The sequence below is a fragment of the Seriola aureovittata genome, chromosome 5 (assembly GCF_021018895.1).
Source record: "Seriola aureovittata isolate HTS-2021-v1 ecotype China chromosome 5, ASM2101889v1, whole genome shotgun sequence".
In the NCBI taxonomy this organism is placed as follows: Eukaryota; Metazoa; Chordata; class Actinopteri; order Carangiformes; family Carangidae; genus Seriola; species Seriola aureovittata.
The window spans coordinates 3,302,573-3,327,989 of NC_079368.1; the positions used below are offsets into that span (position 1 = coordinate 3,302,573).

Below are 25,417 nucleotides of genomic sequence, written 5' to 3' on the forward strand. Positions count from 1 at the left end.
CTGGGCTAGAAAAACCAAAACCAAAACTTATTAATATTAAGGGAAAATGTAATTTATTTATTAAATTGTCATCTTTACTGAGTGAAAATCTTCAGATCATTTTATTTTTAGCTAGCTTTTTCCATCTTCTTATTTAGCAAGATTAGGAAATGTTTCCACAATGTTACCCTTTACTTCCTAATTTACTATTTTACTACCCTAAACTGCAGCTTAGAAAATACAGCAACCGTACTGTCATTTATTATCATTATTTTAACACACCAACCACAGAAGGAATTACAGCCATTAACAAATACATAAATAAACACTTATATCGTATATAAACCATTTATTAAATCTTTATAGATAGATTTATTAATGCCAACTAGGAGACTTGACCTTTTACTAAATAATCATCAGAGCAACTTTCTCACAACTTCAGGAAAAAAGTTTTGCAGCTGACTCAAATGCCGCCCACAATCATCAGACACATCACACAGTAAATGCATTTTCCTTGTCCATGCACACACACATACACACACACACACACACACACACACAGAGACACACACTCACATAGACACACACATACCCACACCCCATCCCATCCCATCACATTCCTATTGTCTACTTCCATTTGCTCTCCACTCTTCCACACAGTGAAAAGAGGATAATGGGAGCCTTGATGTTTACCTGGGCCATCTATCTCTGTGTCTTTCTAATCGACTGCCTGAATGCTTGCACACACAATGGACTCCAATTATATAGGCAGCTGCATGTGGCTCTGCATGGCCTCCCCACGGGTTTGAAGTGGACGGTGTACTTCTGCCATACCGGCCGGGCTACGCCGCACCTTCAAATGTTAATGGCTCATTCACAGCCATTAATGTGCACAAACTGCATCAGCATGTCTGCCCGCTTTAAGTCTTTCCACTTATATGGTAATTTAGAAGAGATGGCTATAGGCAGCCAATTGATAATGACGCTGTTTGTTCCCTCTGACCTTTTGTAGTGCAAATATGGGAATATTTCCACTCCAGACAAAGTAAAGGGCTTCTTTTTTCTGTTTCAGCTCTTGACAGCAACATGAAATGATGATGAAATACAAATGAGAGATCATCAATGTTTTTGCAGCTGATTTTGTCAAGGAGGGTTCATCCACTGTTTTGCAGAAGCTCTGTCTTGTTTGTGTGATATATTTCATAATTTTCATCAAGAAAGGACCAAATACACCCCAAGAATCTCCTGAGTCTGTGCATGTTTGTATGTTGTAAGGTTGGACCGATATGCAGAGCCAATTCTGGATTTAAAAAAAAAAAAAAAAATTCCAAATAGTCCAGCATCAGCTTTGAAACCTGTATTGGTCTAACCTTTTTTTTTTGTTCATCCTGCATGTGTGTCCCAGTCCTGTAACTCCATGTTGATGTGTTTGTCATCACCCAGAGGAGGAGAAGCCTGTGGTGACAAATGTCACTATCAGCGACGTGTCATGGGACAGCTTCCTCCTGTCCTGGTCTGCCGAGGACGGGGCGTTTGAGACCTTTCTGATCGAGGTTACAGATGCAGAAACGGGCGCTGAGTGGCAAAACCACACGGTGCCTGCTGATGCTCGCAGCCTCGCCATCTCTGGCCTCTCCCCCACCACCTGGTACAGGGCCAATCTGTACGGGGTGCACAAGGGGGTCCTCTTAGACCCTGTCTTTGCAGACACCATCACAGGTATCAACGCCGTCAATTCTAGGGCCTCGCTCTTTCCTCTGCTTCCTTTTTTATTCTGCTCACACAGTGAATTAACCAGTTTTCCCTGTGTGGACTTTCCAAATGACATTTACTTGTAGTTGTCAAATGGTGTTTGTTTACTCATGGAGCTCTGTTGTGCTTCATCCCTGTCTGTGTTAAACTGACTCTGATAGGTGCTATAGAGACATTTGCTTTCATACTGTCAGACGTAGATTAGCGCTGTCGCTGTGTTTCCATGCACTTCAACAAATGTCAGTGTCAAGGAGTTGTTTGGAAAGAAAATCTTGATTTTTAAGAATATTGTTTAAAAAAGTGATCCGGCAAAAGTGGGAGCTTGAGTCTGGCATTTGTCATATGCAATCAGAAAGACCACAATATAATAAATCTTTGTGAACTGAACCTTCTTCCCGCTGTACCTGTGGGGATGGAAGCTTGTTTTGTTCGTCCCCATGGAGATATTTTGAGGCAGCAACTCAGCTCCCATTTTCTGGGCACAAACTGTTTACCTTCAGCATTGGGAGAACATTTCAAAAAGGTGATTAAGGACAACCTACCTATCAGCCACTGTGGTGGAAGTTATTCTTCACAGGGTAAACAGAATCTCCTTGCCATTCAGACAGTGTGCACAATCCAAATCCCCAAACAAAACCCCCTCATCAGCCATCCATCATGCACAAATCCCTTTGTTAAATGGGCTAACACACCGAAGCAGCATGCACACAAAACCCATTCAGTCTATATTAGTCCAGCCACAGATCTGCGTTTGATCCACCTTTAAGCTGTCAGTCTGCGTGTTGGTACGAGTCCAGTCTGAAACAGCACCTGGTCTGTTATGTGAACAGGCAAAAAGACTGTAATTACAGTATGTGCCTAATTACTGGGGTGTAACCAGCAAAACCAAAAATATGCTAATGATGCCTTGTACCTCTGAACACCTTTACAAAGCATAACCACAACAAAATACCCTTCGAGGTACCTTATAAAAACCTTTTTAGCCGGACTAAAAGGTAAAAAAAAAAAAAAAAAACAGTTTTGGGTTGGTTGACAGTTTTTATGTCTGCGTCTATTCAGACATTATCATTCAACATTTCACTGATGAGGATCAGTCAAGTGGAAGAAAGATGGAAGGACTGACAGAGGAAAAAAACCCTTAGGCGCTTTTGTCGCTTTGTGTGAGGGCTCTCTTCTGTATGCATCCCCAGTTCCCCCAAGCCTGGACGGCTCTTCATTCTCATGCTGCCATTGCCCCTGGGCTCTGGTGCTGGAGTGCCAGGGGCTTCTGGGGCCACGCAGAATATGGCATGCACTCAGCATGGCCCATTGTCTGCATGCTAATGGCTGGTGACGCAGCTTAACATTTTTCATTAGCATCACTTAATCCATAAAACATTCCAACTTGTGAATACAAGTGTTGCCTAATTTGATTATGTTATGCACGGTGGTCATCGTCAGTCTGCCGGAGGACGACGTTGCAGGGAAAATAAAGTCCTTCGCTGCAAACAGGCTCTCTTTTGAGAGCAGAGATTGTGTGGAGGGATATGGGGTAGAAGGGTAGAAGTGGTGGTGGTGGTGGGAGGGTGAAATCAGAAGTAAACTAGCACATGTTAGCTGATGGATGTGGCCCTCCCTCTCTTCCACTGACCAGCTAAAGCTGCCCGGTGGCTAATGAAGAGTGACAGCTCCCTGGGATTTGTCTGCTCTGCTTCTCATTTCCACTGCTTCTTCTCACATCAAATGCCTCATGCGTTTCCCCTCACAATGAAAAAAGGGGGTTTCAGGCTAGTTCAAGGACCCCTGAGACCCTCACATTTGGTGTAGCGTTTTAATGAGCAATGGCGCTGGGCTTTATTGAGTTTTTTCTGAGCCCCCTTATATCTATTTCTGTCCAGGCTGCTTTAAAAGCTCTGTCCAGTCCTTGTATCCATCTGTGCTGCTACCGGAAGTTTTCTCCGTCTAATTAGCTGCAACAGACTCATCCTCTGGAGAAACAGAGCTTTTTCTCCAGCCACTGCTCCTGCTGACTCTCAGACTCTCTTCCTACCACTGCCATTATTAGGTGCTGCTAATGACTGCTTAATACTAGCTTTTACGGCATGTCATGCACACACTCGCATTTGTATGCATATAGTTAGATGTGTAGTTAGAAAGAGGTGTTGCCTCTTTACTTTGAAATCCCTCAGAATTGCTTGAGAACAAGACCAGGTCAGGGCTGTCACTTTTAAGCACTTAGCACTTGTCTGAACTAAGCTAACATGCTAGCTAACTTAGCATGTTTGCTAACTTAGCAAGTTCATTAGTTCAGAGAGCTATATTTCCTGGTCTGAATAATACCTTCAAATGAGATCTTGAAAAAAATGCCAAGTGGAAGTAAATGGCTCAGTATAGAGAAAATAGAAGCTCAGACAGCTATTGTGACGGACTCGCGTTAGCCCAGCAAGCGGTTTGCTCATCCTACAGTCATTCCCCATTTAGCTGTTTGAGTAGTTACTCCATCACCAAGCTTCTAGAACTAAATGTTTGATAAGATGTATGGATTCATTTTGCTCTTTATATTCAAATTGTTTAGTTTGTGTGTGCTACCACCATTGATTCACTTGACTGACAGCCTTGTTGCCAGTTTTTCCATCTTTGGTGTTGAATCCAAAATGCTTCTCACATCACCTTTCAGATAGTTTGATGTTTACCTGTTTGGTACAGATTGCTAGTTTTCTCCATGTTGTGTTAGTGAAGAGAAAATCAATAGCCTAGAATAGTGTCTGTGCAGTAAGCTAGTCTATAGAGATAGAAACTCCCCCTGCTAGAGCACAAGTAGTCTACATGGCATAGAATGTGGCCCTTGTGCATTGAGTTTTTAATTCAAAGAGATTATTAGCCTAAAGGTAAATATTAAATTTTTTGTTTCAGCAATCAATCATACTTTGAAAAAAACTGGCAGCTCTATGTCAGACTAATTGTTTCTGTAAAATTTCCTGAAAATGAATTCTGGTCACAGTCTTGAGTAAATCAGTTTTCCATCTTACTAACCACAGTGGCTTTGTAAGGTCAGTTTACTAAGCCTAAAATAAAAGCAGCTGGAGACTTTTGTTTGGCTTAAAACCTACAGCCTGTTTCCTCAAGTTCATTTCTTCCGTCTGTGTTTTGTTAGCCAGCTTGCAATAAAACTCATCTTTTCTCTTTCCACTCTGCAAACCCAAGTTTTATTTGTTGACTGATGCTAAGCTTCCACATAACCAATGCTGGCTTTTTCACATAGACTATACACTCTCTCTCACTGCCATGTCCCTCAACTGTCAAAGCACTCTTAAGTCTCACAGAGGAGGAAAACTGACTTTCCCCTGTCACTCAGAGGCCGAACCGGAGGTGCAGGCTCTCCTAGTCTCCGATGTCACCCCCGACAGCTTTAGGCTGGCCTGGATGGCTGAAGACGACACCTTCGACACCTTTGTCTTAATGGTCAGCGAGGCTGAAAGCCCGGCCCAACCAAGAGAGCTGGTTCTGGGCGGCGAAGAGCGAAGCACAGCAATGACAGAACTCACTGAGGACACAGAGTACAAAATCGAAATCTTTGGCCTCGTTCTGGGAAAACGCTCCAAGTCTGTAACCGAGAGGGTGAGAACAGGTACACAGTGAAATGACAAATCAGAGCTGTGAACTGAAACTCTGGACTGGTCTTGTCAGCGTAGCTAATGTTGTCAGTGTTGTCTTTTATGGTAACAGCATGAAAAGTGATTAATACCTATGTTCTAACACGTGTCGTTTTGTCTATTAATCTGGTAACAAGGTGTCATGGTATTCCTTCAAGGCACTTATTGGACAAAATGAAAAAGGTTCTCTTTCAAACCTCGCTCAGTATGTCATTATGGGAAGCGTCCTCTGGCATTGACCAATCACGGAAGGTCCACTACTACCACGTCTGTCAGAGGACAGACAAGTCATCTGAGATACATGATCAAGCCCGTCCCGTCCCGTCCCGTTTTACCGCCTGGACGTGACAGTGCCTTCATTGACGCACTCAGGGTTAGTTCATCTTAATGACATGTTACCCCTTGGGGAGAGCCTGTGGTGTCGACCTTCTTAGGCTGGGGTATTGTGGGCATGAATTTCCCCGAGGGGATAAATAAAGTAAATATCTATCTATCTATCTATCTATCTATCTATCTATCTATCTATCTATCTATCTATCTATCTATCTATCTATCTATCTATCTATCTATCTATCTATCTATCTATCTATCTATCTATCTATCTATCATCTATCTATCTATCTATCTATCTATCTATCTATCTATCTATCTATCTATCTATCTATCCATCCATCCATCCATCACTCTCTCTCGCTCTCTCTCTATCTATCCATCTATCTATCTGATCCGGGAGTGGGCCATGTCTCCTATAGTGACATTCCAATGAGGTTTGAGAGAGAATGTTTGGTTACCAGGGTAACCCTGCTGAGTGAGGTGTGTCACAGCACTGCCCTGCTTGTATGTGTGGAGCATGTGGAGGGAATACGCCATGGAGCGGCTATAGGCGGCTGTAAAGGGGGACGGGCTTGGATCATGCCGCTCAGATGATTGCTCTGTTCTGTGACAGATGTGGTGGTAGTGGAGCTCCTGCGATCGGTCACACCGGAGGGTGCTTCCCATTGTGAGATACATCGCTCAGTTTTTCACAGAACCAGGGTTACCTTGGTAACCAAAACTTTAACACTGACTTTTTGATGATGTTCAGAGGTGATGACAATGTGTGCCTTGTTTCAGCAGCTATGTGTTTCACCCTGTCTGTCAGTGCTCCTGAGTGGTTCCAGCAAATAGCAGTGGGCCACATGGCGGCTTATGGGCTGCTGTTCTCAAGGGTGCAGACTGCTACTGGATCAGAATCAGACTTATATATGGGTTTACTAATATCAGGCTTTTATTAAAATGGTAAAATGATGATAAAGAGCCAATTTTATTGATGATGCATTATTACTCTAGGTACAAATTTAGTATCCCATGATGGTCTAAATGCTGTTTTGAATGTAAAGGGTCAAAAGTAATGATGATATTGAATTGAATTTGTATATGAGCATAGCAGCTTCAAAACTATCAGAAAAAGCCTCATTGCAGTCGACCCCCACTCAGGACGTTTACTCAGCACTTAACTCATTTCGTTGTGTTGTCTTCGTTCAGTCCTCAGTCTTTAACTGCCTGGCCCCATGTGTCAGTGTCTCTCTTTGTGAAGGAGGTGGAGGGGCAGTTGTCTATGTCACATAGAACGGGTGTCTATGGCTGTGTCCCCTGTCCTCCCTGGGGGTAAGGCTTTACTCTTGGGTTGTGCAGCGCATGTTTCACTTTTGTGTTTCCATGAAATGGGGGCAAGTTAATCTCCTCAGGTCTGTCACGCAAGATACTGTGGTTTGCTGTTAGCTGGAAAGGGTTTCTCCGTGAGACCAGGCCTCCCCAGGCCCCCTTTGTCTGTCTACCTCGCTCTCTTTTACACACTCTCTTTCGCTCTGTTCTAAAACCAATGTCTTTCAGCGGTGGTGGATCTGCCCTGGCTAGAGTAACAGAATATGTGTCTGTCTTTTCTTTTCTGCTGCTTAATTCCAAAGCGGAAGTTACTCACTGTAATAAAATGTATCTATACTGTGCATTCGTTCAGTTTAGTGACACATACACTGTATGTTCTCTTTTCCGCTCCTCACCATGCTAAGAGGGTTATACACATACTGACTAAACCATCTGTTTTTTGTCTGTTCTTTGCCCCCACCTGCTGTTTCTGTCTTGCTCGTGCCAGACCTGGGCTCACCCAAGGGCATCCGCTTCTCCGACGTCACCGACACGTCCGCCACTGTTCACTGGGTGATTCCAAGAGCTCGGGTGGACAGCTACAGGGTCACTTATGTGCCTGCTCATGGAGGTCAGTGTCCACATGTGTGGATAAGTCATTCACAGCTGAAACATGGAAGATCTGGATGCTTATTGCAGCAACGTCACTTGATTCAAGAAAATCCCCCCAAAGCTGTATAAATGCTAAAAGAAATTAACAACAAACCTAAAACTCTCAAAGTTTTACCCTCAGCTACGTCCCTGCTTACATCCACAAGAATTGGTTTTAAGATTCAGTGCTCAGCCGTCTTCCAATAAATGGATTTCACAGTGTAAACAATTTTGAGATCAACTCAGGGTTGCATTCCAGGTTATTAATGAAAATTCCCACTGCTCCATCATTGCTGTTCCATCAATCTCTTTAATCCTCTATCAGCTCCAGGGCAACTCTTTTCTCCAATGATAGACTGATTCTGCCCCCTAGTGACCAGTTCCAGGTATTTCTATTGGACAAGGTAATAAAAGAAACTGAAAATAATAATTCAAAAAAGGAAAAATATATACATGTAATAATAGTCCTTTCTTTTTCAATTTGGCAAGAGATTTCTGCACATAAAGTTATTTGGCCCTTTCAGACCCAGCATCAATTTCTGTAATGAAAATATTCAAATGAATTCCTCCATATTATTTCACACAAATCAGAAACAAAGTGCAAGTAAAAACATACAAACATGATAATAGCAATGGGTGAAACTGGGACACCCCAATGAGCTTCAGAAGCTTGTCAATAGTCACGGCACGTACAAAATATAGTTTCAGCCGCAAGATACCTAAATCCTAATACCTAATACCCTAAAAAGAATAACCATATGGTGCAAACACATCCATCCCATCAGTCCAAACATCCATTCAATAGGCAATACACACAAACAGCAATAAATGGTAAATAAAAATAACAGCTCAGTAGAGTAACCAGTTCTGAGGACCCCTGTGTTTTTGGATAAACAAGTTTAAACATATTTTAGTAGCAGTAGTTGCTTTAAGTTCTTTTTAAAAACAGACAGAGAGAGTGACTTTTTTACAGTGTTATGAAGCTCATTCACACCTGTGGAGCTCGACTCATACATTAAAGTTTACCTTTCTCTCCCTGTATAAGATGCTTTTGTCTAGTCTTGTGAGGGAAGATAATATAAAGTTTGAATTTGGCTTAGTAACTGAACTGATTATATTTAACCCACATGTGAAGTTCAAGACACAAACTATTACTTAATAAATATTCTGAAATTGATTTGACATGAAAAGGCAGGTGCTGACACAAAATCAATGATAATGTAAAAGACAGTGAAGACACAAATTTGCACCAAACATTAGCCTCCTTACTACAATCACATCTCTGTGTTGTTTTGACTTCCAGGTAACGCTAAGACGCTGTCAGTGGATGGCTCTGAGTCTCACACTGTGCTGCCCAACCTGACGCCCGGGGTCACCTATGAGGTCACCATCGTCGCTGTCAAGGGTCAAAGGGAGAGCGAGCCTGGGTCAGACAGTGTCACCACAGGTACAGTAAGGCTCATGGAAAACACACACACACAGACACGCACACACGTTCATTGTCTTATGGCAAAACACGATAGACGTAAAATTGTTATTTTGGCTTGATATTTCAGTTTTGTGATACTGCAACAATTCACTGGTAAAGCAAAGAAAATGTACATTCACAACAATCATTAAAAACTATTCAAATAATGCTGCACATGCAGAACTGACGTGATCAACAACTCAATGTTTCAAAGTTTTATTCAAGTGTTTTCATCAAACATGTTTGTGTTCAAGTAACAGTGAGGCTGAAGCTGGTGAGGAACACAACCCAACACAAGGTGCATAGGGAGATATTTAAGGTCAAATCACACTAACTGAGTGTGTGTGTGTGTGTGTGTGTGTGTGTGTGTGTGTGTGTGTGTGTGTGTGTGTGTGTGTGTGTGTTCATGGTACAGCTCTGGATAAGCCTCGTGGTCTGACTGCAGTCAACATCACAGACGCTGAAGCTCTACTACTCTGGCAGCCCGCCATCGCTACTGTCGATGGCTACGTCATCACCTACAGCGCTGACTCGGGTATGTAGCATCAAAACATGGAGAAACACTGATACTGTGCATTAGAAATGAAGGAAGAGGTATTACCTCCTACAGGAAAGCCGTTTTATAGAAAACAACTTTTTACTCGACAACAGTTGCTTCCATGTTTTAATTGGTGCCCTGTTGTCACCCTGATCAATCGTTTTCTCCTGCCATGCATTCTTGAATCGAGATCCAGATGCTGAAAATCAATGGTGCAGATGATTGTTATGCCCTTTTACATGAAGAGCTAATGTAGGTTGATTTTTACAGCAAATAATGCAAAGAAAATCTGGTTTTCCAGAAGCTTCATAAAAGGAGGAATCTCAGTCAGAAAAAACAAGACCAATGATTCAATACTCAGTTTTAAATAAACCAAAATAAGGTCTGAGTGACACATCACAATACAGCCACCCTCTGATCCCGCGTGTTTGTCCTTTCCTGTCTGGGTCGCTCCAGTGGCTCCGGTGATGGAGCGCGTGTCCGGGAACGTGGTGGAGTTTGAGATGACTTCTCTGACACCGGCGACACACTACACCGTGAAGGTGTACGCTGTCAGGGACTTGGCCAAGAGTGCAGCCACCACGACTGAGTTTACCACCGGTGAGCTGTCCTTCCTAAACGTAGATCTGTTTCTTTTCAAAGACCTGAACTGTGAGATTTCCTGATTCAAACTACAGCTAATGTCACAAATGTTAACAATATAAAACATGCAGATATTACTGATATCAATATTATATATATATTTGAATATTATTATTAATAATGTCAATATTCCTAACCTCAATTCATAGGTAGGTTGAATGGGGAATTGTTTCTTCTCTTGAAATGATTAAGGTCTCTGTAGGGATCCCCTCAGAAATGGAAGAAGTGGTAGCACCCTAATGTAAACGCCTTAAGAAGACCAATCTGCAGCCATAGAACTAATCCATAAAAGAAACATATACTATGGATAAAACACGGTCTACTCCTGGGACATCAACAGGATTAATGGCTGCAGTATGAAAACGTAAATAAAAGATTATACTGCATAAAACATAAGTGAGGGACCCAAACAGAAAAACATGCTTGACATGAAACGAAAGTTACATTTGAAATGACTGTGTTAAATGAATGTGTTTAGATGTGGATGCCCCCCAGGATCTGGCTGCCAGTAACATCCAGACAGAGAACTGCATGCTGACCTGGAAGCCGCCTCGCGCCGACATCACCGGATACATTCTCAGCTTCGAGTCCACTGACGGCACCGTCCGGGTGGGTAGAAACCAGGACCAGTGAGTAGTGCCAAAAAATATTTTAAAAAAATATGAAGAAATGAAATGTTTGAGCATTTTTTTTTCCATCAGGAGGTGGTTCTGAGTCCCAATGCTGTGTCATACAACATGGCTCAGCTCAGCGCCTCCACAGAGTATTCAGTCAAGCTGCAGGCCATCGCTGGTCCCAAGAGAAGCAGAGTCATCACTACTGTCTTCACCACCAGTGAGTAGATTCATACACAGGATTCACCGCTGGTGGTCTGTATGTCTGTAGTATCAAACTCTCAAAGTAGGGCTGCACAATATGCAAAACAAATCATAATGTGTTATTTTGGCAGTTGGAATGGTTGTTTTTGAACATCATTTTCACTCAAATAAAATTTAAATTGATGATGATGATGTCATTTTTGTTGGGTCTTGTACCAAATACACATTCTTCAATTCACACTGGAGAATATGATCTGTAAGCCGGGGCGTCTTTGAAGCACCACAACGCTTATGGTTCTAACAATGCACAAGAACACATTTTATCTTTATGAAAATTGCAGCTGCTGCGATTTGGATATTGCACTTGGTCATATTGCGATTTTGATTATATTTCGAGTAACTGTGCAGCCCTATCTCAAACATATTCCATCATCAGTTTTGATACTATCGGAAAATGCAGTGTGAGGACAAATGCACCTTTTTCATTTTTGTAAATCCTGAATTATGTTAGAATCCACAGAGAAAAAGATGACCAGACTCTATAGTAAACTACCAGGCGTTCCATCTCAGACTGTAAACATTCGGAGTTGAAGGTATAAACTTGTACACAACCTGTTTTATCCCATACACTATCTTCTATTTTGTGTGTGTGTTTGTGTGTGTGTAGCTGGCGTGCTGTACAGACACCCCAGGGACTGTTCCCAGGCCCTGCTGAATGGTGACACCTCACCAGGCCTGTACACCATCTATCTGGGTGGAGATGAGAGCCAGCCCATCCAGGTCTACTGCGACATGAGCACCGATGGAGGCGGATGGATCGTAAGTCTCCGGCTCACAGTGACACACTGTATATGGTCAATATGTGAATGAGAATTATCACCTCAAGTTCTCCAAAGCTCTGTGGAAGATTTTACCATTTTACATTCTGGTTTGTAGCAAGTTCACCAACAACTTTACTGTTTTGGTTCAGTGTCACAGCTCCCATCAGCCTCATTTCCACTCACAGCAGGCAAAACAGTTTTAGGCAAAGAAGCTCTGATAAACCCACTTGTGCACGTCCTGGCCTGCACCACACAGCAGACACACAAAGCTGGGGTCTACCCTGTGAACATAGTGCAGCATTTAGCAGGTGAAGAGGCGGACATTTTTCTTTGGGGTTGGTGGATTTACATTTGTTGGATGGTCAGAAGAATCATTTCTTTTTTTTTTTTTTCAGGTGCAGCTAATTCAGCTTTGTTTTTAGTTTTTTGGGGGGTTTTTTTGGTGCAAAAACAAGACAATAGTGCTGATCTGACAAAGACTGAAACACAGAGTCAAAATATCAACAAACAGAAATGAAGAGAGAGCGATACAGTGGTTGTGATGTGCAAATTTGACAAGCAATTACTGTGAGTTCAGTGTTATAGGGTTAGAGGCTATGGTATATTATGTATTGATTGGGGTAATAGATAGTAAAAAAGAATGCAGCGTTGATAGCAGATAAGAAGGAATTAATCGAATACTGAGACTGTGGTTCATTTCTCTGGATATTAGTCTCTAGTCTGCACTTCCTCTATTCCAGTTACGTTTACCTAACCGGAATATTTTAAAAGATTCTTTGGCTTCTTTGAAAATCTCATTCTATAATATATAAAGGTTGTACCTGTATAGATGATTCACATACAGGTAATTCAGCAGAACAGCAGAGTCTCACATTATTCATCTGTTGTTGTTTATTTTTCTTTGCAGGTTTTCCTCAGACGACAGAGCGGTCGACTGGAGTTTTTCCGCAACTGGAAGAATTACACGGCCGGCTTCGGTGACATGAATGATGAATTCTGGCTCGGTAATTTCTAGCAAACACCAGAGCACGACACAGTCTTCCACAATACATAAAGACATGGTAACACACCAATATGATCAGCAAGTAATGAAGGTGACTTATACAAAATGGATAGCATTCAGTGTTGTCTGTGTCATCTGTTGCTGATATGATGTATTTTGTTTGATTATAGATTCATTGCTAAAATGTATAAACACGATCATATGGATTGACTTTGATCAGACTGTTCAAAAGTTCTACACTGATTGCAATATTTCCAATAAGTGTATGAATTCCGTTTTACTGGATAATATAAAATATGCTTAACATATTAAATAATGGAATAACACAGGAAAACCTTCAGCCATCAAATAGTATTTATTGTTATTAATAATATATATGTTTTTATCTGAATGTAAAATACTGTATTATGTTATATATCAGAATTGCTCATCAATTATTAATCATTGCTATTCGTCCAGTTTATATATAATCTCCTCTCTCACTCAGGTCTGTCCAACTTACATAAGATCACAGCTGGAGGTCAGTACGAGCTGCGAGTGGACCTGAGAGACAAGGGAGAAACAGCCTACGCTCAGTACGACAAGTTCTCCGTCTCTGAACCTCGGACCCGCTACAAAGTCCACGTAGGAGGATACAGTGGAACAGCAGGTAAAGCTGACTTCTGTAGCCCGCAGCCAAACACGCACACAATGCTTCAGTTCATCTCTCAAGACTTTCAGAAACCTGTCTGTGGCTCTCAGCCCCGAGCCCCTCGGTTCCTACTGAAGACATCTTTTAAAAGTGCTCACAAATATATATTTGTATTTTCAAAAGAGGCTCTGTGGTTTTCTGAAGCTGTTGGTCACTGTAGTTTTATCAAACAGTTGTTGTAAATGAATACACATTTGATGATATAGTGAGAACTTCCAGTAGTATTAACTTGTATTACCACAATGATCAATAATATATAACAACACTTTTCATGAAGAGGATACAAACATACATTTCACAATGACATTAAATCTCACCCTGATACACTTTTGAACAAATTCAGTTTACAAACTTACATAGATACATACATACATACTGTATTTGTTATGTTACCCTGTTTCAGTTTGGTGACTGGCTGTCTCTCTGTCACCTTCTACTACTTTGTGATATGTTTGGGTTCATAAGTGATAAACTGTGTTACGGTTTTATATCTGACCTGTATACAGAATTAGATTTATATGAGTCAGAGGGGAAGTTGATGCTGTGGTGCAATGTGTGCTTGTCAAAATGTGTCAGTACAAGAAGATGATATATAAAGTATAGAGATTGCTGCTGTCATTAAACATGAATACATTCTTAATATTAGTTATCTATAGTTCTAATATTACTGTTTTGTGAAGAAGTGAGGTTTGTCCATTTTGGCCCAGTTTTCTATTTATCTTTATCAAATTTATTTTGAATTTCTCATGATTTAGATTTGTGTTCATGTATGTTTGGCTTCTGAAAATATTTTATTTTTCAAGTTACTTTCATGGTTTTATTCATTACTTCCATTAAAAGTTAACAGTATTAGAGTTTTTTTCTATATATTTGTCATTAGAAAATGAACATAAGAATAAAGTCTGAATCAGAGTATATTGAAACGCCCCAGAATAGAATACTCTATCTCTTCTGCACATGTAGAGTCCAGGCTGTGCACAAACTGTACATGCTGTTGTCACAGTGTTTGTCCACCACATGAACGTAACAGTCGACCTGCTGCTAACAGAGACATTTAGATGACTCTCTCTCTGTTGTGTGTCTCTGTAGGCGACTCTATGACCTACCACCACGGTCGTCCATTCTCCACTTACGACCACGACAACGACATTGCAGTCACCAACTGCGCCCTGTCCTATAAGGGAGCGTTCTGGTATAAAAACTGTCACCGTGTCAACCTCATGGGACGATATGGAGATAACAGTCATAGCAAGGTAAAGTATCGCTGCATTCAACTCACCGTGCAGTTATTGAATTTTTCTAAAATACAGGTTGACTCTTAAACTGTGTCCTGAGAGGCTTCTGTGGGGCACTGAGGGCCCCTGGAGGAGCTGCTTTCCTAAAGAGGGTTCAGCCATGTTTGAAGGGGTCCCTAATGGTTTCTCATTTGTCTTTGGTCCAAGGAAATATCCCAGTGAAGAACAAGTGTGCTCTCTGGATTTACCCTGATCTATATACAATGTGTATTCACTTGGAAATCTTAACAGCAAAGGTCATCTCACTGAAAGAAAATCTAACAAAAAGGGTGTTTTTGGCCAATTCTGTCCAATCCCAAAAGTTCAGTGACAAGGAGGACAAGGTCTCAAGCAACTCTGATTTCACGCAGGAGACATTAGTTGATAGACCTGAAATTAAGGTTTTAAAATTATAACCACAATCTCTTCCTGACCTAAACCAAGTGTTTTAATTCTTTGACCCTGCGTTAGGGTCACAGGCTCAGTAGCTACACTGCTACAGAGATATCGCATGGAAATAACAACTCTGATTGGTCTGCTTGTTTTTTATTGTTCATTGTTTTCTCTGTACTGTATTTAATGAACAAGTGATGATAAAACTGTTTAAGACTTCAGTAAGAAAATCAACCTGTAATATAAAGTGAGGGGGGCATGCCTCCCCCGTCCCTGGATGCCCTTGTAAAGTGAAAACAAGATGAAGCAAGTAAGCAAGTGTAAGGAAGTGCTCAGTTATCTTCTCTTTTTCAGTAATACACATTTAAACAAATCCAGCTGCTCTGCAAACTCTCTGCTCAGCACAGTTATCATCCTTTATCATGGTGAATGAAAGAAAGGAGTAGTCTCTACCAGGATGGAATTCCAGTTATATAACTATAGGTATCTTTGGCCCTGTTCAGACTTGATATTAACTTCCATCTCAGGTGATCTGATCACAAGTGAGTCAGCTCTGAGTCCAGGTGTGAACACACCCAAGGCCGCATTGAGGACGCATTTTAGATCTGATCACTCAGACCACATTCAGCGAGGGTCTGTGCCACATGTGTCCACATTCTTCAATGTATTCTACAAATACACTGAAGGACCGCTCACTCAACGGAGGGCCACTGCCACAGTTTCATAATGAACCGAAAATATTTTACTATTTCAAATGGATATAACTGTATTTCATTAAAGCTGTGCTCAGCGCACTGATTCACTCAACCCCTCTGCACCCTGCTCGCTCTCTCTGTCTCTCTCACATACACACACACACAAGCACATTGTCAACGGACCTGTGTGTCGGAGTGTCTGAAAATAACAACACGTACCTGTTTATTTGCATATAACGCAGGAAGTGAGATCCGATCACAAGTGGTCAGTCCAGACACATTATAAATCCAGTGAACTGACGAACTCAGAGCTGACCACATGTGATCAGATCACTGAAGACACATGTTAATTTAGGTCTGAACAGAGCCTTTCGGCGGGGCGGCCATTAACCCCTTGTAACAACGATCATTTCCTTAACCTTAACCATACTGTAGCTGCCATGTACAGAGAAAGAAAGAATTTTAAAAACTTTGGTATTGGACAGAATTGTCCAGTATTAATGTTTTTGTCTGGCAATAGAGTTGCTTTTGCTGTAATATGAATCTGTGACAGGACCATGGCTAAAGACTGTCTCCTCTTCTCCAGGGTGTGAACTGGTTCCACTGGAAAGGCCACGAGCACTCGATCGAGTTTGCCGAGATGAAGATCAGGCCTTCCAACTTCAGAAACCTGGAGGGAAGGAGGAAACGGTCATAAACCATCCAGAAAGCTCCACCACCACCACTAACAACAACACTGCTACTACTCTGTCTGGACTCCCCATAAACCACCCCGACTCCCACACCCACCCACCCACCCACCTACCTACCCACCCACCCAGCAGCTACCAAAGCCACTGCCAAGAGCCCTGCTGCCTCCACACAAAACCTTCCTCCCTCCCTTTTTTCTCAGAAATCAGCCTCGACTCCGTAACCCCCCCTTCCCCCTGTGATACGGTTGTGGAAATACTGCCAGTGCTGAAATCAATGTGCATGTTACAAACTGGAATTAAAAATCAAGCCCACGCAGATTCTACTCACGCACCAAAGAGAGCAAAAACGACTCCATCTCACCTGATTCTGATCCTTCCTCTTGTGTTGCAGCATTTGTGGGGAGGCGTGAGTGCAGCTTGGGCATTATGTTGTGTACAGTAATTAATACAGTTCCCTATCTCACATCCAAGCCACGTTTGGGGTATTACAGAAAGGACAGGCTGTTTATAGTACAATGTGTTCTTGTTTAGGTTCAGGGTCTCTTTGCTAAAACTGCTAAAACAGTGATAATTCAGATGGATTATCATTCTATTCCTTGTACAGTACTGTACATGTATGCATCTGATTGAAACATTTGAAAAGGGATATTCCTCAGATGGCACCACTGAGATGTCAAGATATCTCCATCCAACTCGCCATTTGTTTGTCTTTGTGCAACTTCACTTGTGTCAGTGTCACCGTATCCTCCCCAGGTCCCCTCGTCTCCCTCAACACAAGCCAACATCTGAAGTGATACAGATGGAAATGTAAAGAGAAAAAAAAACAATTCTATGGAAAAGTATTTCCCATGTCCACCTGGATGGCAATGTTTCCATTCATTCTGTGAGCACCTGAAGGGCATCATACTACAACCACAGTATTGTGTTTTAAAAATCTAAAGAACAAAGAAAAGAAAAAAAGCTGACGTGTTTCGATTTCACTTATGAATCCAAGGCAGGACCTGTTATTCAGTATATAATGACATGCGGTGATGACGTTGTTCTTTCTTTCTTTTTGCAAAATGTGAATACAGTACACGCTGTATATGTGGAACAAGAGAATGTTATAGATGTTGATGCTCAAAACATGAGAAAAGGCCAATTCCGATTGAATTCCAGTTGACATAGTGCGGCCTCAATGCTTATGTTGATGAAAATAGTGTTTGAACAGGCCAAAACTAGAGAACTAGTTACTGTTTCTTACCCCCCCAACACCCACGACCCCCTGCCCCTATCCCCTGCTATGGCAGGATACTAAACCACTGACCTTCTAAAGAATGCCTGTGTAAATTAAGTTTGTTTTATTGTTTTGTTTGTTTATAACTGGGTGAACAACAGGTGTTTCTCTGTAAACTGTATTACAATAAACAGTTTGTTTAAAAGGAAGATGTTCCCGTGTCTTTGATGTCTGTGATGAAGAAAAGCTGACGCGGTCTCGTGGTCTTCCTCAGTTGTCATGGAGATTCTTAAATGAATGAATAAGCAAGATTTTAGGGTGCTGAATACAACTGATACATCATACTGAGTAGTTGCCAAGAATGCCTCATTACTTCCTGATTATCTGACCATCACTGACTCTTTTTGTATAAACTGATGCACCATCATACAAAACTAACAAGTAGCTACTGGATGTTTACAGAGGAATTCACTATTAGTAGCAGAGACATTGGGATTCTCAACCAGTCTTCAAATCATCATATATAGTAATTGCACATGATGTCATAGCCTCAAACATAAATATAAACAGAGTAATTGCCAGTACTAGTGTTATTACTGTACACTTAATGACTTGATCATGGAGCTGTGGGAAAATAGCTTCAAATACAAGTGCTTACCTACAGAGCGTCTCAATGTGTGGCAGAAATAGTAAATAGCAGAGGTGACGTCACTATCGTTAAGACACTGACATGTTCATGACTGACAGTGGAGGAGTTGACTGTCATTGGTTTTTCTCCTGTGATGAACACAGTGTGTGGTCTATTACATTTTTATATTTCAAAGAAAAGTTATTCCACTGACTAAAAGCTCTGCTTCAAAGTAAAAGTACTTCATAGAAATGTAGTATGGGGAATTCAGGTGTCCAGCAGCTTTTAGGGTGTAGGTGAGCCACTTATTTAATTGAAATAATTTAAACTATTTAATTTAATTATTTAATCAATTCATTATTATATTTATATTTGATTTAATTTATTTTTTATTTTAATGCTTTATAAATAATGCTCTCTCACTCTCTCTCTCTCTCTCACTCTGCTTAGTCGGATATCTGGATCCCTGCCGTCTTTGGCAGATATCTATTTCCTGGTCCCTGGGTGGGCGTGGCCGCTGCCCTCGACCGGGAAGCTGTAAGATTCCGGTTTTCCTTGTTTCGCGTCGGACGTGTAAATGACGAGAGAGGTTCCTTACGCCGAAACGCGCTGATAAAATAAAGAAGTTTCTCCTTTGAGGCAATGAGGAAAACTTTCTCCTGGAGATTTGTCAAATTACTCGCCGTGTCAGCGCTGCTCGTCCTGTCTGCTCAGATCTTTGTGAGTACACCGAGTAAACACCTACCAAAGCCCGGCCCACTTCCTGAGGACGAATACAGGGTCATATCCCCTGAAACATACCAGTATATTCTCAACCAGCCCGCTGTATGCCGGGACAGAAGCCCTTTCCTGGTCTTTATGGTCCCAGTTGCCCCCCAGGAGGCTGCAGCAAGGGAGACTATCAGGAAAACATGGGGTGCACCAAGTCAGGACACCCTCACTCTCTTCTTTATGGGGCTCCCTGAGGGGGGGCACCTGTCCGGCATCCAGGACAAGCTGGAGGACGAGAGTAGGAACCACGGGGACAACATCCAGATGAGCTTCCAGGACACTTACCAGAATCTGACCATCAAGACCGTGATGATGATGAACTGGCTGGCGACCCACTGCCCAAAAGCCTCCTACGTCATGAAGGTGGACGCTGACATCTTTGTGAATGTGTTCTACCTCCTCAGATGGCTGAGGAGCTCCCCACGGCAGAGCTTCATCACAGGGTCAGTGATCAACGACGGCCGGCCGAGGAGGGACAGCAACAGTAAGTGGCACGTGTCCGCGGAGCAGTACCCTGAAGACAGCTTCCCTCCATATGTGTCCGGGGCTGGGTATGTCTTCTCCGCAGACATGGCCGGCAGGATCTCCCGGGCGTCCAGGTTTGTCCGGATGATCCCTCTGGAGGACGTGTACGTGGGGTTATGTCTGCGCGTGCTGGGCGTCCGGCCCGTGTACTGCATCAGCCTGCTGAGCCTCAGGAATCTCTTTGAAATAAGAAACTTGGAGTACAACAGGTGCACCTTCGCCAAACTCATCATAGTCAATGGGTTCAAGCCATCACAACTGCAGCGTGCCTGGCAGGATTTCTCCGAAGGCCACACCAGCTGCTGACAGTAAAGTTTACCAGGTGCTTCAGTGTTCAGACTGTATGAAGGAACATTAAACAAAATGGAGTAAGTAGCCTGCTGTAAAGGAGAAAAAGCCATTATACACACAGCCATGCGGTCAGGGTGTTCAGATGAAAGGGTATAGAAACGTTAACGAACATTATACAAATATTTAAATGAAACAATCAGAGATTATACTCTGTGATACATACTCTCTTAATTAAAATCGACATGTGCAGCCTGTTTAAAGCGGCCGCCCGGCTTTTGTTTTTAAAGGCCACAAGCCAAAGATGTCTGGAGCCAATGGTTTAAATCAATCCTCAAGCTAAAACAGAGAAACTGTGCCTCTCTGATTCATTGATTTGCTGCTTGTTGCTGCTTTTTTTTATAAAGTCATGAATTCAATATCTTTGTGTCTTGGACTGTTGGTTGGATTAAAAAAAAAAGCAATTTGAAGTTGTTGCCCTGGAAACGGAGATGGGCATTTTATACACTAAACAATTCATTACACACATTAATCAATAATGCAAACTAGGGCTGCAACTGGTTATTGAGCCAATTACTTTGTTTCTTAACTGATTGACTTCAGAAAAAAGCCCATCCCAGAAACTCAAAGTGGAGTCTCCAAGTCTTGTTTTGTCTCACCAACCGTCCAAAGCCCAAAATATTAAGTTTACTGACTGATAGGAAAAGCAACAAATTGCTGGAAGATTCACTTAAAAGTTTAAGCGATTATCAAAAAAGTTTCTGTTGTTCAACTAATCAACTAATTGAATGTAGGTCTGAAATAATTAGTTGAGTCATCACTTAGTTGATTAACAAAAAAACTTAATTTGATGATTGATAAAAATGTGTTTTATATCATCATAAACTGCATATCTGGTGTTTTTATAGACTAAACAGTCACTCAAAAAAACAATTGACATAGTAATCAAAAATGAAAATTGTTTATCAATGAATTGATTAGTCATTTGGCAGAAAATAGTGAAAGTTACAAGAGACCACAGGGAGGTCTTGATAATATTCAGGTTACAATCACATCAGTACCGTCAAAGACCAGACAGCCTTTAACTCTGTGCAGCTGAATATATTGAGAACTGAATACTGCTCTCTAATGCCTGTCCTATTCCAGAGTGTTGTATATTTTGTTCACCTGTGAAGCACCTTGTAGTTCTGCTGTTGAAAGCTGCTGTAGAAATGAATGTTTACACATTTACATAGAATAAAAATGTAAAATGCAGCAAATGTCCTCCACTGAGGAGCTGGAACCTTTAGGTGATGCAGACTGAAGCCAAATACTATAATCAAAATAGTTGCAGATCATATTTTTTTTTGGCTGTAACTGATAATGAAAATAGCTGCTGGCTGCATTAAATGGGTTTCAGCCTGACTGCAGAGGAGGCAACAACTCTTTTAGCCTTATTCACTGTATTCAGTCATTCAGCTTCTTTATCCAAAATGCTGGAACAGACTGTAGAGTAGTGCTGTCCTAGTAGAGTTGTGAACATGACTTAATGTATCCTCAGAAATTGTAATTTACACCAAAGACTATTTAAACATAGACCCATTTTACCGCCCTTGTGCTTCATCTTCGTTTGTGCCTGACAGGTTGGGGGTCCACCTGTACTTTACTATGTTAAAAGTTAAAGATGAAAAGATGAACTTAATATATTGCACTGCTGCTGAGACCTTCACATAGTCTAAATATAAAATATGACCTTATAAAATAACCTGCAGCTTAGCTTTGTTAGGTTACTGTGCCTCTATATTTACAGTGTGTGTCTTACAGTAAGACAGAGTGCCTATTCATACACAGTATGTGTTGTAGTTATATATGAGAACCAGCTGATGGCAGCATGTGTCAGCAGCTGACATGTAAGTTACACTTAACCTTTTGACAGTGATAATTATAATTACAGGTAAGAAAAAAAATTGTTCTCAGACGAGCATTTATTAATTATTTATATTGACGCCGCTGACTAAGATCTACTGTGCACCAAAATGCCTCGGAGTTATACCTCATCTCGAGATATTGAAGCTCTATATTTTTTACTGCATATTAATGAGGAAATATGCAGCAACCGAGTATGTATAAATGTTTATCAGTGAATGTTTTCATGATATTCTGTCACCTTAATTTACTGTATTTTTTCATTTTTTATTTGAATGAATTAGGACATTTTGCCATCACTGTTTCATTATTGCTATTATTGTTTTGAGGTTATCACTACTACTTAGTTAATACATGCTGGAATAAATGCTGTTTCCATTCAGACTAAATAAAAATATTGGACAAATATGGAACACACATTTTATGTATTTTTTTTTTTTTGATTCAAGATGTTTTCACAACTGTACTGTAGTGGTTACATACAGCACAGAGTGATACACTGTACATTGTGCTTATACAGTCAAATAAAGAGAAATACCACTTTTATTTGGGCATCATTAAGAGACATTAGGCAAAAGGAAAAAGAAACACAAGGAACAACAAAAAGGGTTGAAAACTAAACATGTTAATAGCTAAAGCAGATATGGAACATGAGATGAAATATGCAGTGATGCAAATAGTATGCAGATCAGGGCTCTCCAACCTTTTCTACTTTGAGAGCTACTTTAATAAAATACATGGGGCTGAGCTCCTCATGTCTTTTTTACTGGTCACATTTATTCACATACCGTATCAAAACACTCAAACTGATCCAAATCAGATGAAGAAGATCGTTTAACAAGTCATCAAATATCAACTTCTAAAAACACATTTTGCACCACAAACATCTGAAACTCACATCAGACAAAATTCTGAGTTACGATTCAGTCAGACCTGAACACACAGACATGAGAACACCACCGCAAATACACCTCCAGAATGGTTGTCAGTACATCCGGTGACGCATAGCAGAACTTGAAATAGATAATTCACATCACTTAATTTCAAAAATGTAAACAAACATAGGCTAAAAAAAACTCACTGTATCCATAATATAGAAACTTTATAATAATAATAATAATAAAACTTTATACTTTCAGAAAAAATAAGTTGATTCCAATAAATTCCTGCATGATGTTTCAGATGGATTTCCAGTAGAATAGTTCAAAGCCTTGAAAAATAAGTTCAGTCCATACCTCAATGATTAGGGGTTTGAATGTTAAAGGAACAGTACACAGTGGCAGGCTCTGCTCCACCTAGTGGCTTCTCTTTGATTGGCCACCAAAGGAGATAACATACCTCTGAATAACAATTGGTCCCCCTCTTAAAAAGCTGGGTTAATCTTAAACCAGTCACAAAGTGCATTAAGGAAGACTTGCACTTGTTTCCTGGTTAGAGAGGATAAGTGTGCTCAAAATGAACATGTCACATGTTGTTGTACCTCCTAAAGATGTTGCCAAACTCAGTTCCCAACAGCATTTTTTTTTTTTTAATGTATATAAAATGTTCACACAATTCATTTGGCAGGGTTAGAATGAAAAGATGAATTACAGAGAGGCAAATAACACAGATATGAATGAGTGAATCCAGATAATGACACAAACACATGGATTAATAATGAGTCTGTTAACACTAACGTTGGCCATGTGGCAAAACTTCCAAAAAGCTCCTTTAAAAAAAAAAAAAAAGGCCTGTTGCATATCACATCAACAGATTGGATGATGGTGACCTACGGAGAGCAGAAGGTAACAGCGTTAGCTGCTGTGTATTGACTGGCCTGCTGACTGATGACTGCAGTGGAGCAGGTGAGTGGGCTCAGAAATAGACGGGTGCTGCTTCATGATTCAGCAGTGAGGCTGAGTGTCAGAAGATGGCAGCTGCTGGTGTATTTAATCACAGAAGGAGAAGGCTGATATTGTATGTGGTGCCAGTGTTGGCCCACCCTTGCAAGAAACACAGCGCACCGTCTTGGTAATACTGACAATCCTCAGCGGGGGTGGGGGATCTGACCCACCTGACTGAGACTTGGACCCCCCCAAAAGAGGTAAAAGTAACAGTTCAGGGGGGTTGAAACATTTATCCTACTCACCTGGGCGGCTGTGGCTCAGGAGGTAGAGCGGGTCGTCCTCTAATTACAAGGTCAGTTCCTCCGGGTCACATGCCGAAGTGTCCTTTGGCAAGAAACTGAACCCCACATTTCCCCTGATGGCTGTTCCATCAGTGTTTGAGTGTGCATATGAGTGTGATGTATGAATGTGGCAAGTATTGTAAAGCGCTTTGAGTGACCAGTAAGACTAGAAAAATGCTATATAGGTGCAATATATTTTGCGTATTCATGCTTGGATCTTGTTCTAGGATTTCAGACACCCCTAAAGTGGACCGTACCATTTCTAAACTTCGACGTTAGCTGCACATGTCGTCTGCCTACCTGGCTCATGTCAACCCCTACCCTTTTCTGTCATACTTTGAGGTCCTGCCTCTTTTTCAGGTGCTTGGTGGGCGGGGCATTGATCATCTGCACCAACTGTGATCACATGGGCCCGGGTGCTGCCAGCCTTGGCAGTCTCTCTCCCTCTCCTTCCATGGAGGCAGCTTTTTTTGTTAGGATGGTTTAGCTCTTTGTTAGCTCCTTTGTTGTACTTTGTTTTCATGCACTTACACGCATTCACGATGCACACCCTCCACTCCTGATTCTGCTGATATTCACATATATTATATTGATGATATTCATGGATTGTTGTTTTATGTTCATTCTCAGGTGTTAAATAAATCATTTATTTTTGGCTGCTGGAACTGGTGTATCTTCCATTTTGTCATCGCCTTATGTGCCACGTGGTGACGGTAGCAAAGGGGTGACGCTTGTCTATCATGCAGCGGAGGTGGCGATATGTTGTCGTGGAGAAGAACCCACGCACAGCAGTTCCCTGCCAGTGCTTTTCTGCCAGAGAAAATATGCTCTATTTTGGCTTCCACCAATCTGTGAGAGTAATATCTGGCTCTTTAGCTGCAGATGCTCCGCTAAGTTCACCAGTTAGTTGCATTTCCTTTCTGCTGTTTAGTGCTGGGCAGGTAGTGTGAGGGCAGTCTATTTAAGAACAGCCAGTTCTGTGCATTAATAACTCCAGCAAATGCAAATAAAGAGCATTTTACTCAGAGCATGTTAAGACTGAGCCCTAAAGGGATAGTTTGGGTTATTTGACGTGGGTTGCCAGTTACGAGAGGCACCGTCACAGAGATGTGTTGCCGTGCACGGGGGCCAGCACAAAAAAATGTTTTAGACACTTTTAAAAGACGCCCACTGAAACAATCCAATATCTGTTTAGATGTAGGCTTCATGTAGAATATTTTCAGCGCTTTATCTTCCCGTCAAAAC

General features: G+C 41.4%; 2 protein-coding genes across 4 annotated transcripts in view; both read left to right on the top strand.

Annotated features, from left to right (window-relative positions):
- The window catches only part of LOC130169851 (tenascin-like), a 57,821-nt gene extending 39,724 nt beyond the window's left edge, over positions 1–18,097 (top strand). The window contains exons 11-23 of one of the 3 annotated variants that reach the window (XM_056376877.1): positions 1,423–1,698; positions 5,066–5,338; positions 7,495–7,617; positions 8,941–9,084; positions 9,521–9,640; positions 10,100–10,243; positions 10,764–10,894; positions 10,987–11,119; positions 11,771–11,922; positions 12,832–12,928; positions 13,415–13,576; positions 14,708–14,871; positions 16,567–18,097. In XM_056376877.1, the coding sequence (XP_056232852.1) occupies positions 1,423–1,698; positions 5,066–5,338; positions 7,495–7,617; positions 8,941–9,084; positions 9,521–9,640; positions 10,100–10,243; positions 10,764–10,894; positions 10,987–11,119; positions 11,771–11,922; positions 12,832–12,928; positions 13,415–13,576; positions 14,708–14,871; positions 16,567–16,677 (2,030 nt within the window). In that variant the 3' untranslated portion in view covers positions 16,678–18,097. The remainder of the gene's footprint in view (positions 1–1,422; positions 1,699–5,065; positions 5,339–7,494; positions 7,618–8,940; positions 9,085–9,520; positions 9,641–10,099; positions 10,244–10,763; positions 10,895–10,986; positions 11,120–11,770; positions 11,923–12,831; positions 12,929–13,414; positions 13,577–14,707; positions 14,872–16,566) is intronic. The other 2 variants (XM_056376878.1, XM_056376880.1) reach the window with 2 other exon arrangements.
- A 942-nt stretch (positions 18,098–19,039) lies between these two features.
- b3galt8 (beta-1,3-galactosyltransferase 8) lies at positions 19,040–22,549 on the top strand. Its single transcript, XM_056375274.1, has one exon. It carries the CDS (start codon positions 19,159–19,161, stop codon positions 20,116–20,118), a length of 960 nt encoding a protein of 319 aa, XP_056231249.1. The 5' UTR covers positions 19,040–19,158; the 3' UTR covers positions 20,119–22,549.
- Positions 22,550–25,417: the final 2,868 nt, after the last annotated feature.

Excerpts from the sequence above, each read along its gene's own strand:
- b3galt8 (XM_056375274.1), top strand. The coding sequence starts at position 19,159 with ATGAGGAAAACTTTCTCCTGGAGATTTGTCAAATTACTCGCCGTGTCA.